Consider the following 12,329-nt stretch of genomic DNA (forward strand, 5'->3'; position numbering starts at 1 on the left):
TACATTGGATACTCATATTGCTGGAGTTTTTGCTTGGCCTGACTGTGTTTCAGGTGGAAGGCGCACACTTTGTCTTGCACAAGGGTTGACATTCAGACACCATGTGCAATAGTATTCCCCAAGTACATTCAGGGAGTCAGCCCAGAAGCGGTGAATATCATCAAATCTTTCCAATTAGGTGGCAATGCAGAAATCATACATATAGATGAATCTTTGCATGTCAGGGAATCCTGGTTGATCATTTGTGTAGACAATAATCAGCAGGGCTGCTAGCATTGAGCTTTGGGGCAACCCATGCTGTTGAGTATGCCACTGACTTTCCTGACCGTCCATTTCAACAAAGAAATGCCGAATATCTTGCTATTTCTTAAAATTCTTGCCAGTTTTAGTGAAATGCATGGTGGTTCATAGAGTCGTAAGCAACCCACAGATCAAGAAACACACCCACTGTAATTTTGCAGGTTTCAAAGCCATCTTCGAAATATTGAGTTTGGTTGCAAATAGTCTACAATATGATCTTCCGATTGAAAATTTCAAATGACCCAGCATTCACAGCTTTTTTTTTGGCGGGGGGGGGTGGTGGTGGCGGTGGAAAGAGAATTCCACATTTCCACTACCCTTTGGGTGAAAAAGTGCTTCCTGATTTGGGGCCTGAATATCCTAGCTCTAATTTTAAGATTGTGTCCCCTTGTTCTGGATTCCTCCGCCAGAGGAAATAGCTTCTGTGTATCTTTTCTATTGAACCCTTTTATCATTTTAAATACTGCAATTAGATCACACTTCAACCTTCTAAACTGAGGAGAATACAACCCAAGTTAATGCAACCTGTTCTCATAATTTAACCCTTTAAGCCCTCATAGCATTTGGTAAATCTGCACAGTACTGCAGATTTGGATCTGCAGGAACCAAGTGCTTTTTTTTTACATTTCCAGAGACTGATCCGTAGACACTCACCAACATGGCAGGAGAGAAAATAATAAAACAAAATATTTGCTACTACAGGTTGTGAAGAAGCTACTCAATGTGGATATTATCCTATGGAATATGTCACAGATTAGATTTAACTGGAAGTCACTAATTTTAAAAAATGATCTGAAACAGAAAATTGAATAGTTAGCAAGTCAAGCCTGCAGCAAAGAAAACCTTGTCAGAAGATGAAAACACACTGTTTGGTCTTAAAGAAAATAATTTCCCAATACTGATATGCAAAAGGAACCCCTCAAGTCCTGTCGTAAACAAAGCAAAATCCAGCTGTTCATGATTAGCAGAATTTTGTATTTTCTAAGGGAGAACTATTTTGCTCCTTGGGGAAAGCAGTTTTAGTTCATATCCTGATTTTATGATACTTTGCAATGTTAGTCTTGTGGTTTAAGCAGTAGCCTAAGATCAAGCGGTTCATCGATGTTATCAAACCAAAATATGTTACATCCTTCAAATATACTCCAGCCTGTATTATTTGTTAGTGTATACAGCTGAAGTGTGAGGGGGAATTCCTTTTGCTGGCATCACTGTTAACTATGAGAGCTTCTTCTCCAGCCTAACTAAATGATCTGAATTAAAATGATTTCAGGTTTTATTTCTCAGCTTCAAGGCAAATATCTAACCAGACAGCTGTGCTGTCTAGTTATCGATTTTAATTTGTAAAAAAAAACATCTTTTGACAAGTTGTTTGAATATCTGAATATCTAAACAAATGACTAAACATGATAAAATATATTCACTTCCAATACATTGAATTATATGGATTGTTTAACATCTGTCCAAATCAAAATTACAGGCTATATCCCCAAATAGATATTGCTCAGTTAGTTTTCTGTAAAGATGTATTCTTTAAATAATATTCCACCATGTCAAATCAACACTGTTTACCATCATAACTGCCTTGATTCAGCAATCTGTTTAACACCAAAACCGTGGAAAGATGACTTCAGATACATCCGACAGATATTTTAAAAGAAATTTCAACTCCCAATATTCAACAGGATCAGACACATGCAGTCATTAGCAAGTTGGCTTTCCAACTGAAACAGGATTTTTAAGTACAGTAAATTAGTACCTGTAATAATGGAACGGTTTTCAGTAGAAATGTAATCAGTTAATATTTACCCCAAGAAAATCTGAGTCAAATATCTGCCAGGCAAGGCAAGAAAGTTCAAAATCAGAGTAGAACATGAAATCCATTACAATAGCCTTACCACTCCACAGCTGGTGGTTAATTAAGGGTTTCTACAAGAAAATAGAACGGTGTGCCCATGGAGCTTGGTAACCAAGCATACTAGGAGAAAAAGAAAGCTGCTTCTCTATTAAGACAAAGTAATTAATACTAGCACTTTAGAGTACATCCAACAAATCCAATCAAGTACACCAAACAACAATAGAATTTAACACCAATTGTCAATGAACCGAAGAGTTTTAACAGCTAATCCTAACAGGACCAATTACAGCATCTTGCGCAACATTTATATTGCATAATTGCTTCAAGAAGGTGTGTGGGTTTCACAGCAGGTGGAATAGCAAAACAAATGTGCATATACCATCATGAGAACTTATGTTGAGATTTGCAACTATTTTTACCTGCCAATGGCTTGGGGGAGATGCATTAAGTACAAACGCAAAATCGTTTTATTGGCAGCCATTCATCTTTTAGAACACAGGCTGTGCCACTGCAATTACCTTACCTGCTGTTACTGATAGCATGGTCATGTAAGTGCACTGTTAATGTTTCTCAATTCACCTTCAAGTCAACTCCCATCTCACAATGTACTCCTCAAAGCAACAGTTCAAGCTGCACTAAGTTTATTTACGAAGCTTCCTTCCCTAGCAACCCCACTCCATCCTCCCTTCCCGCGATAGCCACCCAAATAATTTAACTTAGCAAAAAAAGAATCAATTAACAAAAATGTCAGTAATCAGTATTGTATAGCTATTTTTTGACAAAGAAAACTGAAGAAATCTACATATTCCTGGCCACTGTCTCAAGTTGAAGCCGACAGTTCGCAACAACAACTTGCATTTATATAGCACCCTTATGTGGTAAAATGTCCCAAGGTGCTTCGTTATCAAACAAAATTTGACACCAAACCACAGAGATATTAGGACAGGTGACCAAAGGCCTGGTCAAAGAGGTAGGTTTTAAGTAGTGCCTTAAATAAGGAGAGAGGTAGAGAAGCAGAGAGGTCAAGGGAGGGAATTCCAAAACTCATGGCCGAGGCAGCTGAAGGTGCGGCCACCAATGGTGGAGCGGTGAAAATCAGGGATGCGCAAGAGGCCAGAATTGGAGGAGCGCAGAGATCTCGGAGGGTTGTAGGGCTGGAGGAGGTTACAGAGATAGGGGGGGGGATGAGATCATGCTGGACCCCGAGCTGAGCTACTGACTCTATATTCTCTCCATCACAAAGATCACCTACTTCCACCTCATAATATCACCCGTCTTCACCCTGCCTCAGCCCATCTGCTGTTGAAAACCTCATCCACACCTTTGTCATATCCAGCTTTGACTATTCCAATGTTCGCCTGGTCAGCCTCCCATCCTCCACAAACTTAAACTCATCCAAAACTCTGCTGCCTATATCCTATCCTGCATCAAGTCCCAGTCACCCATCAACCATGTTCTGGCTCCCAGACCCCCAATACCTCAAAATTTAACGTTCTCATTCTAGTGTTCAAATCCCTTAATGGCTTTGTCTTTCCTTCTCTCTCTAACCTCTGTGCCCTACAACCCTCCAAGAACTCTGCATTCCTTCACGTTTGGCCTATTCTGCATCCCAAAATCCCCTTTCTCCACCATTGGCAGCCATGCCTTCAAGCGTCTAAGCTCTGAATTCCCTCCCTAAAACTCTCTCTTCTCCTTTAAGATTCCACTTAAAACACATCTCTTCGACCAAGCTTTAAGTTACCCCTCCTAATATCTCCTTCTTTGGCTCAGTGTCAATTTTTGTCCGATTACGCTTCTGTGAACCGCCTTAGGATGTTTTTCTACATTAAAGGCACTATATAAATACAAGTTGTTGTTGCTGCTGCAAAGTATATCTCGTGTTACTAACATCAGAACATCGACACCTACCAAATGAAAGAGGAAGAGGAAGCATAAGAAACGCAGCATGAGTGTAGGCATGGGAAAAAATTGCAACAAGAGAGCAGGGGACTAATTGGATAGCTCTTTCAAAGGCATGATGGGTTGAATGGCCTCCTTCTGTGCTGTAAGATTCTATAATTTCATTAAATGGTAGGAATCATACTTCAGAAAAAAGGAATAAAACCCTTAAAATGTATAGAAACAAACTGCAGGCACAATAAAACACCAAGTGACAGAAGCACAGCACCAATGCTGTAATGTTAAATCATATATTTTCAAGACAACCCTGAATTAAGGGTTTATAATGAACATTTAACTTATAAATGAAGAAAAATCTTGATCAAGTGTCAAAATGGCAAACTGCCACCTTCTAAAGAAAGCCAACTTGTCTAAACACATTGTTTCATTGTTGTTTCCTGGGATGAACAAAAAGAATGCTACTTCTGTGGTTCATTTGCCCAGAAATCCTTTCAAAAGGAATGACCAGAAATACTGAAATTGGACTCTATACATAGTAATTCCTTAAATAGAGGGGAAAGCTAGCTGGGTAGCTGAAATGGACACAGTTTCACAGAGAACCTTTAAACTAATGCACATTGATTGTGTGATACATCTGGAACAACCATAGGAGCAAAAAGGGGAAACAGAACTGACAAATGCCACTAAGAGAAAAAAAACCTAAATACATGTTTTTTACTGCTCTAAAAAGGTTTACTTCAGATCCACAGGTATCATGAACTGCACTGCAGAAAGTGCAAAACATGCTAAAAGATAGTGTCAATAATTTATCTGCTTCATAAATTTAATGAATGGTAAGCATTAGATTTTTAATATAATGTGATTAGGATGACTGTGGATTGAAGTTCCTCTGGGAGCAGCAGCAAAGCAAACCTGTAGCTAGGGACTTTAGGTCAGTGGAGATAGTTAATTTTGATAGCTAAAACAAAAATTTGTTTTAGCTAATATTACCATATTATAAGTCTTCTGAGATGTTCAAAACTGTATCTTTGATCCTTGATCCTTGCTATTATATGGTTATAATATGTGAGGTGTATTAGGAGAAACTAAAATTATTTTTGAACATTCTTACACTACGCCGCCAGCCCAAAGCAAACATCAAGAGCCTGAACCATTTTCAGGTCCAGATCTCATCAGCATAATTCAAGCAAGCTGCTGAATGCTCAATGAGCACTAGTGGGCCGCTCGCCACATCGGGAGGCAAAAAATGTAGTGGTTCCAGCAGCAAGCCGAGCTAAAAGTCAGCACTAAAAAGGGGGGAGGGGAGCCGACGCAGCAGCTAACAGCGGGCCATTGCTGCTGTTCCTGGCCCCACAAAAATTCCCGCAAAATACGTTCCAGGCCATGTTTGGAATGACCTCCAGCAGTTCCTTGAAAGACCACTGGTTAGGACACCCACCACCTGGTATAAATGGGCAAATTATGCACGGCACACTCCAAGCATTTGTACCTGAAAATTGTAATTGGGGTCCTGCAGTCAATTTGCATACGTAAGCAGTTTCCAACCTGTTTCGAACGGGCGTGCTATGTGCCCATTTATAGATCTACCAGAAAATTGCATCTGGCGGGCCATCGGCATCCATTATAACTCTATGACTCCTCAGCCACCCCTTGGATAGCCAAGGCCCACCCCCCCCACCCCTACATTTTCCACTACTGGCCTCCTATTTTTCAGGCGAGAAACAGTCTGCAGCAGTTGAAAATCATCCCCATGAAGTCTTAAGTTATTGTAAGGGCAATTCAGGATTTAAGGGGAGATGGACAACACCAGTTACACCAGAAATGGAGGCAGGGCTAGATCATTAAAAGTTGTTATTTGTTCTCATTTTTGATCTTAGCATTTGAAAGGCATCTGCAATCCCAAAGCAGCTAAACTCTGTTTAAGTGCTGCTTTAAATAACCTTCACCTATATTTAACTTGTACAATATATAATGCATAAAAATACAGGACAGAATTGTTGTAAATGTTGTGTATCTCAGAATTTTCTTCTCATACTCTGCCCATTTCACACACAATCATCATTGGGTGGAAGGAGGCCATCATGTATCACAGAAGTGCAACTTGGAGCAGTTGAACTGGAGGGGCCATGACTAGCAGAGCCAAAATAAGTTCATGGTCTTATAAGGAAAATCCAGTAACTGGATTCAATATAGGAATAGCCATGTGATGATCCTTGAAGCAATGGAAAGGTGCCTGCACAACAAGAATGCAAGGTTTATGTCAAAGAATGAAAACTGCCCCACAGACATCAACCTTCGCTTTTCAGGTGACATGTGATAAGCAGCTTGGCAAAGGTAAGATGAATGGAAATAGTTCCATAGTAAATAGTTAGGGTTATCTTTTATTCTTTAATTCAAATTTGATTTGCTTGTAACAGGAATATGTACATGAATACTAAGTTGCAAACAAATTTAAGCCAGGCAAAAGAATTGTTCTATATCGGACTGCAACGGTTCAAGGCGGCAGCTCACCACCACCTTGTCAAGGGCAATTAGGGATGGGCAATAAATGCTGGCCTGGTCAGCGACACACACATCCCATGAACGAATATTAAAAAAAAGATTTGTATGTAAGTGGATAATACTGTGTCACACAACAGCCTATTTAGGTTTCACGGCAGGATGCATGTTTATATCTATGGCAAAAGAGGGTAGCCAATGATCATACAGTAAAAAAGTACAAAACTTACACCCACTGATTTTGGAGAGCATTCCTTTTGCATATGTAATAGAATGTGTCACAGATGCTTATAATTTCCATTGCTTGAGAAAGCTGGATCCAGTTGCAGGCATTGAATGTCACCACACCACAATCAGGGAAAAAGTAATGACAACTGTTCAACCCAATAAAACTAGCAAACAACAAGTATGTAGGTTCCAAATGTACCTTCTAATGTCGCATTTCTCAACTATTTTAGAGATATTTATTAAAAGCAGAAAAGAATTTACCTAATTTTGGCAAACCATGGGAATTGTCTCATGCTGAACTGGACTGTTCACAATCTCAGTATCCTGGTCAACCCTGAGCTGAGCTTCCAACCTCATATCCTCTCCGTCACATTCCATCTACTTCCATCTTTGCAAAAATGCCCATCTCCATCACTACCTTAGCCCACCTGCCACTGAAAAGTTCATTCATGCTTTTCTCACTTTCAGACTTGATTACTCCAATGCTCCGCCATCCTCAAACCCCCAAATACTTCAGCTCATCCATATTCTATCTCACACCAAGTCACGCCCGCCAATCACACTTTTCCACAATGACCTACATTTGGCTACCAATCCCCAACAATTTAAAATCACCATCCATGTTTAAATCCCTCAATGGCCTTCCCTCCTCCCCCATCTCTAACCTCTTCCCGCCCTATACCCCCTCCCACACTCTCCATTCCTCCGCCATTGGCAGCTGTGCCTTTAGCCTAGGTCCCACTCTCTGGAGTTTCTTCCCTAAATCCCTCCGCATCTTCCTATCCCTTAAGGCCCCCTTACAGCCCATCTATTTGACCAAGTTTTTGGTCATCCATCCTAATCTCTTTGTTTGGTTCAAAACCCATTTTCCTTATGCCTCTAAAGCACATTTGGACAGTTTTCTGTGTTAAAGGTGCATATAAATATAAGTTGTTTTCTACATTGTTTCTTTTTGAAACAGTCACAGTTCTGGTCAATCCAAAGAGTAAGTATATCCAGAATCCACAAACTAGGACACAGTGACACCAACAGTGCACTGGAGCTCAAGTTGTGCCAGTTTATGGGAAACGATTTATTGCCTGCAATCCTCTATGTTGAATTTCTGGTTCCAGCCGTGGCTGTCATGCACTGTGTAAAGGCATCAACCTGAAGCACGGAAGCAAAAAAGATATGCAGGAACAATCATTTCCAGACTGTTCTTGTATACCTAATAATTGAGTCAGAAAGCACTGGCAGAGGCCTGGAGCTGGAGCTAGTTTACGATCTGCCTGCTCAGTTGGTCAACGTTGATAGATGGCATAGGAGACTATAGGAGAGGGCAGTGTCAGAGGAAAGAGTGAAAAATGCAAGTAATGGCTCAACAAGAAACAAAAAATAAACAACTTTTCACAAGTTCTCCAGTAGACACATTTTTCTCAATGGATTGGCTCATTTATCTGCAGTAAAAATACAATCCTCTCTTCAGTATACTTTAGTCTTTTGCATGCTTGCTGGCAATCAAAGAACAAATACGAACAGGAGTAGGCTATTCAGGCCATTAAGCCCGCTATTTTTGTTAGCCATGGCAGCTCTATTGTTTTAATTCCATTTCCCTGCTGACTTCCCAATAAGTATCTACTTTCCGCCAACATGTCAAGTGATTTCTCATGTATGACTGTTTGGGGCCATGCTTTACACATTCTCATATCTGTGTGTGAAGAACATGAAATAATTCATGAAAGCATTAATATATGTGCAGTTATTGTGAAGATGAACTTAAAAATATTGAACAGGTCAACTAGTTAAAGCAGGCACAATTATATGCAAAACAAAACATGCATCAGGTACATAATAAGAGCTTATTAAGAGCCAGTGTCAAAAATTATCTTTTGGCACAAATGTTTTATTTTCTGAGTCAGCTTTTACCCATGTAGATAAACTTAAGTTTGCCAGGGAACAGGCATAATGGCTTCTTATTTAGAAGTTTAACTCCTGAAAGTATGCTGATTTCTTGATATTTCCTTCAAATTTTAATATGCATGTTTATACAAATGGGAAAATCACTAATTCTTAAGCTGATTCTAAAGTTAATAGCACATTATGATTTCACTGGAAATGTCAATTTATAGTATTTCATTCTACTGTACATTACAAATACATAAACTCCTTCAAAAATATGAAACTATTGCCTTTAAATGGTTTTTCATTCTGCTCACTCTTTTTTCAATATTCATGCTTAATACATTTTCCGTCTTCCAGGTCCCACCTTCCAATTTTCTCCCCTTATCTATCCTATTCCGAAGGCAGTAGCTCATGCTGTGGTAGAGTACCATAGCAAGCAGCATTTGCTATTTAATCCAAGCCTGAACAGCATCATTGGGCTATTCGACCATACTGTAGCTGATTCAGTCCTCTGGTCCATACATTCACACTTCTAGAAGTGGTTTCTGGATAGTAATCAGGAAGGGAAACACTTCATTTTTTCCTCTCCAAAGCCAAGGGATATTGAGGCTATCTGTAGTGCTTTCACTGCCACCTCTGAGATCAGTTAACATAGCAGAAGTCAAGAATCGAATCTGGGGCTTTCTTGGTTTGCATGACACTGACCTACTTTGTCCTCTTAGCTGAAAAATGGTGCATACCAATAAAAGACTCAAGGGGGTGAGAAAATAAATGAAAATAGGACAAATAAAGTTGTACAGAAAATTATTCAAATGAATAAAGTTGAAAAATTGATTTCTCAATAGCTCAGTTCTTTTTTGTTACCTCTTTTAGCTGCTGTGTGATTGAAGCTAGATGGTCGTTTTCAGACTGGGCATTGGCGAGCACATTTTTCATCTGTTTCAGTTCTGTTTGTAGCTCCAGAATCTTCCTCACATAATATGCCTCTTTAGAAGCTGACTCCTGAATCAATGACTCCTCACGGCTCTCTCCATCAGCTGCTACCTTCTTGTGGTTGCTATATGCCTGACCAAAAGCCTAGAGGAAGAATAAAACACAAGGTAATGAGCTTGGGGGAACTGAAATGCAAGTTGCATCCAGTTAGACAATCACATAATTAAACATACATCTTATAGACAGAGTATAGAATGGTTAATTACAAAGATTGTACTGCATTACAAGCCAATTTAAAAACACTCCAAAATTATGAACAACATTCAAAATACATTTCTCCAATTGTGAAAAACACTTCAATTTCAGTTTTGTAAAATCGATTACGTTAGCGGAACGATATTTTTTCTCAAAGTCCACCATCTTTGCAGTTCATTTACTTAGCCTTCTCTAGTTTTAACTACAAGCATGGAGAAGCACAAGTATTATAGGTCATGTAAAATTCCTGCTATTATACACATCTGAAGACTTTAAATGCAGGATTGATTCTTCCTTTTGAAAAGCGATGCAGCAAAAAGTGCAAACAAAAGTGAAATAACACAGAATGCACAAATACGTCAGGTAAGAGACCCGAAGAATCCCAATTAAAAATTTTGCACAAAATTATTTCCACAAAATTAAACTGCAAAAGAATTCCATAAAATGGAAAAACCAACACCAAGTTTCCCTTAATGGGAACCTGCACAGAACAAGTGAACAGCAAGTCCTGCAACTGCCAATTTTGTAGGGATAGATGAAGTAGGGAGGGAGGGGAGGTGGGCTCGGCGTGGAGCATAAACGCCAGCATAGACCAGTTGGGCCGAATCACCTGTTTCTGTGCTGTAGACTCAATGTAACTAGTAACCTGAGATGTTGATGTTCGGGGACTCGATGACGGTGGCATGAGTGACGGTGAAGGGGAGATGGCTAGCCTTCTCTTGTTCGAGATGGTCATTATCTAGTGCTTATGTGGTGTCAATATTACCTATCACTGGTCAACCAAGCCTAGATATTATTCAGATCCTGTTGTAGGCTGGCATGGGCTGCTTCATTATGGGAGGAATTGTGATTGGAGCTAAATACTATGGAATCATCAGCAAACAGCTCTATTCCTGATCTTATGATGGAGGGAAGATCACTGATGAAGCAGCTGAAGATGATTGCGCTGAGGACGAGGCTGGGAAGTGGGATCTGGTCTGGGCTGCAAGTCTGTGTTTGGGTCACCATCAGGGTAGGGATCCGGCTGTATCAAAAGGAGTGGAGTGAATCCAGCTCGAGCCAACAAATTGAAGTATGGTGGTTAAGTGTATGGAGCCACATACCTTGGAGATGGAGCTATGAGGTAAATACATATACAGTGAATAGGTTAGATCAAGCATAATGGAAATACATGATGTGACAGGATAGTGTTACAGGACTTTTAATATAATTACTATCTAGCTATACAGTTTTTTTTTAAAAAAGAAACCCACTAATTTTCTGATTGTTTCTTCTGCCATCAGGAAACAGCTGGGGATTTCCTAGTCTATATAGCACTTCCCTCTAATTGACTTCAGAATTTGCTGACACAGCAATCAAATTTTATGGCCTTAATGGACAAAGTCAATTACACACAGTAATAAACTGTAAATTGCATGCTATCGTGCTCCTGCCCTATCCTCCAATAAACCAAAAGCAACACCGCAGAAGATCTGCTACTCTTCTTAAACCATTGCCTAACTTAACAGGGTACAATAGAGAAAGATGGGTTTCATGATTCTGGTCACAGTAATTTGAATTTTAAAAATCTGTTCAGAACTTTCAAAAAATTAGACAGGAATGCTACTGCACTCAAAAGGGCTGAGAAGGATTTAATCTTGTGGATTTACATACTTTACTATTTAGATAAATGAATTGACAACCAAGGCACAGGGAAAATAATTTTCTTTCTGTATTTGCTTATAATGTTTCAAAGCTAAAGTAGAAAAATGCAGATACTCTTCATGGCCAATGAAACATCTTTGGAAACATGCCACTGAATCAATGATACGCTGTGCACCATCTTATGACCAGACTGACATTCAATACTTCATTCAATCACAATCATGACAGATAAAGATTATCCCAGAAACAAGGGACCGGCATCAATGGTTGAAACTTCAGGCTGATCCCAAGGATGGCCTCATGGGAAATTAAAAATCACCATGTTTCAAGCAGAGCACGCAACCATCTGTTCAAATTAGAGCACCTATCAGCTGTGTTTCAAACCTATAGGTCATGTTTCTTTTGAAAGACGAATATTTCAAACCTCAATTGGAAAATATTTCTAAATTATATTTCTTGGAGAGATCACTTTAATTTAGGATACTTTAAGCACTAGACTATGCTGCTATATCCAACACATCAACTGCAATTCAAGTCAGTCAATCTCAAAGTCGTCCACCAGGTGAAGGGAGTCCTTCTCACAGGAGCTGGTGTGGTCCTGATTATTGAAAAGACCTGTGATGCACTTTGGTACAAGTTCTTCAAAACAATTTATTCTGTTCCACAAATTCTCCCCTTTTCCTGATGCATGTACACATATGTCAGCAGGATTTCTTTGAAAAAGTCCATTTATACATTTCTAGGTCACATAAGCCATGAAATTGAAGATGCTTGTAAGTTTGATAGCATTGTGAAACAGGAAAAGAGAAACCTTATTAAATCAACCCCTGAATCA

General features: G+C 39.4%; 1 protein-coding gene across 3 annotated transcripts in view; it reads right to left on the reverse strand.

The window, feature by feature from the left end:
• Positions 1 to 12,329, reverse strand: part of zgc:171572 (protein bicaudal D homolog 2) — an 87,805-nt gene that overhangs the window by 49,259 nt on the left and 26,217 nt on the right. For all 3 annotated transcript variants that reach the window (XR_010966089.1, XM_067998733.1, XM_067998732.1), the window contains exon 2: positions 9,527 to 9,739. Coding sequence is in view for 2 of the 3 variants with exons in the window: in XM_067998733.1 (XP_067854834.1) it covers positions 9,527 to 9,739 (213 nt within the window). In the remaining variant the exon portion in view is untranslated. The remainder of the gene's footprint in view (positions 1 to 9,526; positions 9,740 to 12,329) is intronic.

The sequence above is a fragment of the Heptranchias perlo genome, chromosome 17 (assembly GCF_035084215.1).
Source record: "Heptranchias perlo isolate sHepPer1 chromosome 17, sHepPer1.hap1, whole genome shotgun sequence".
In the NCBI taxonomy this organism is placed as follows: Eukaryota; Metazoa; Chordata; class Chondrichthyes; order Hexanchiformes; family Hexanchidae; genus Heptranchias; species Heptranchias perlo.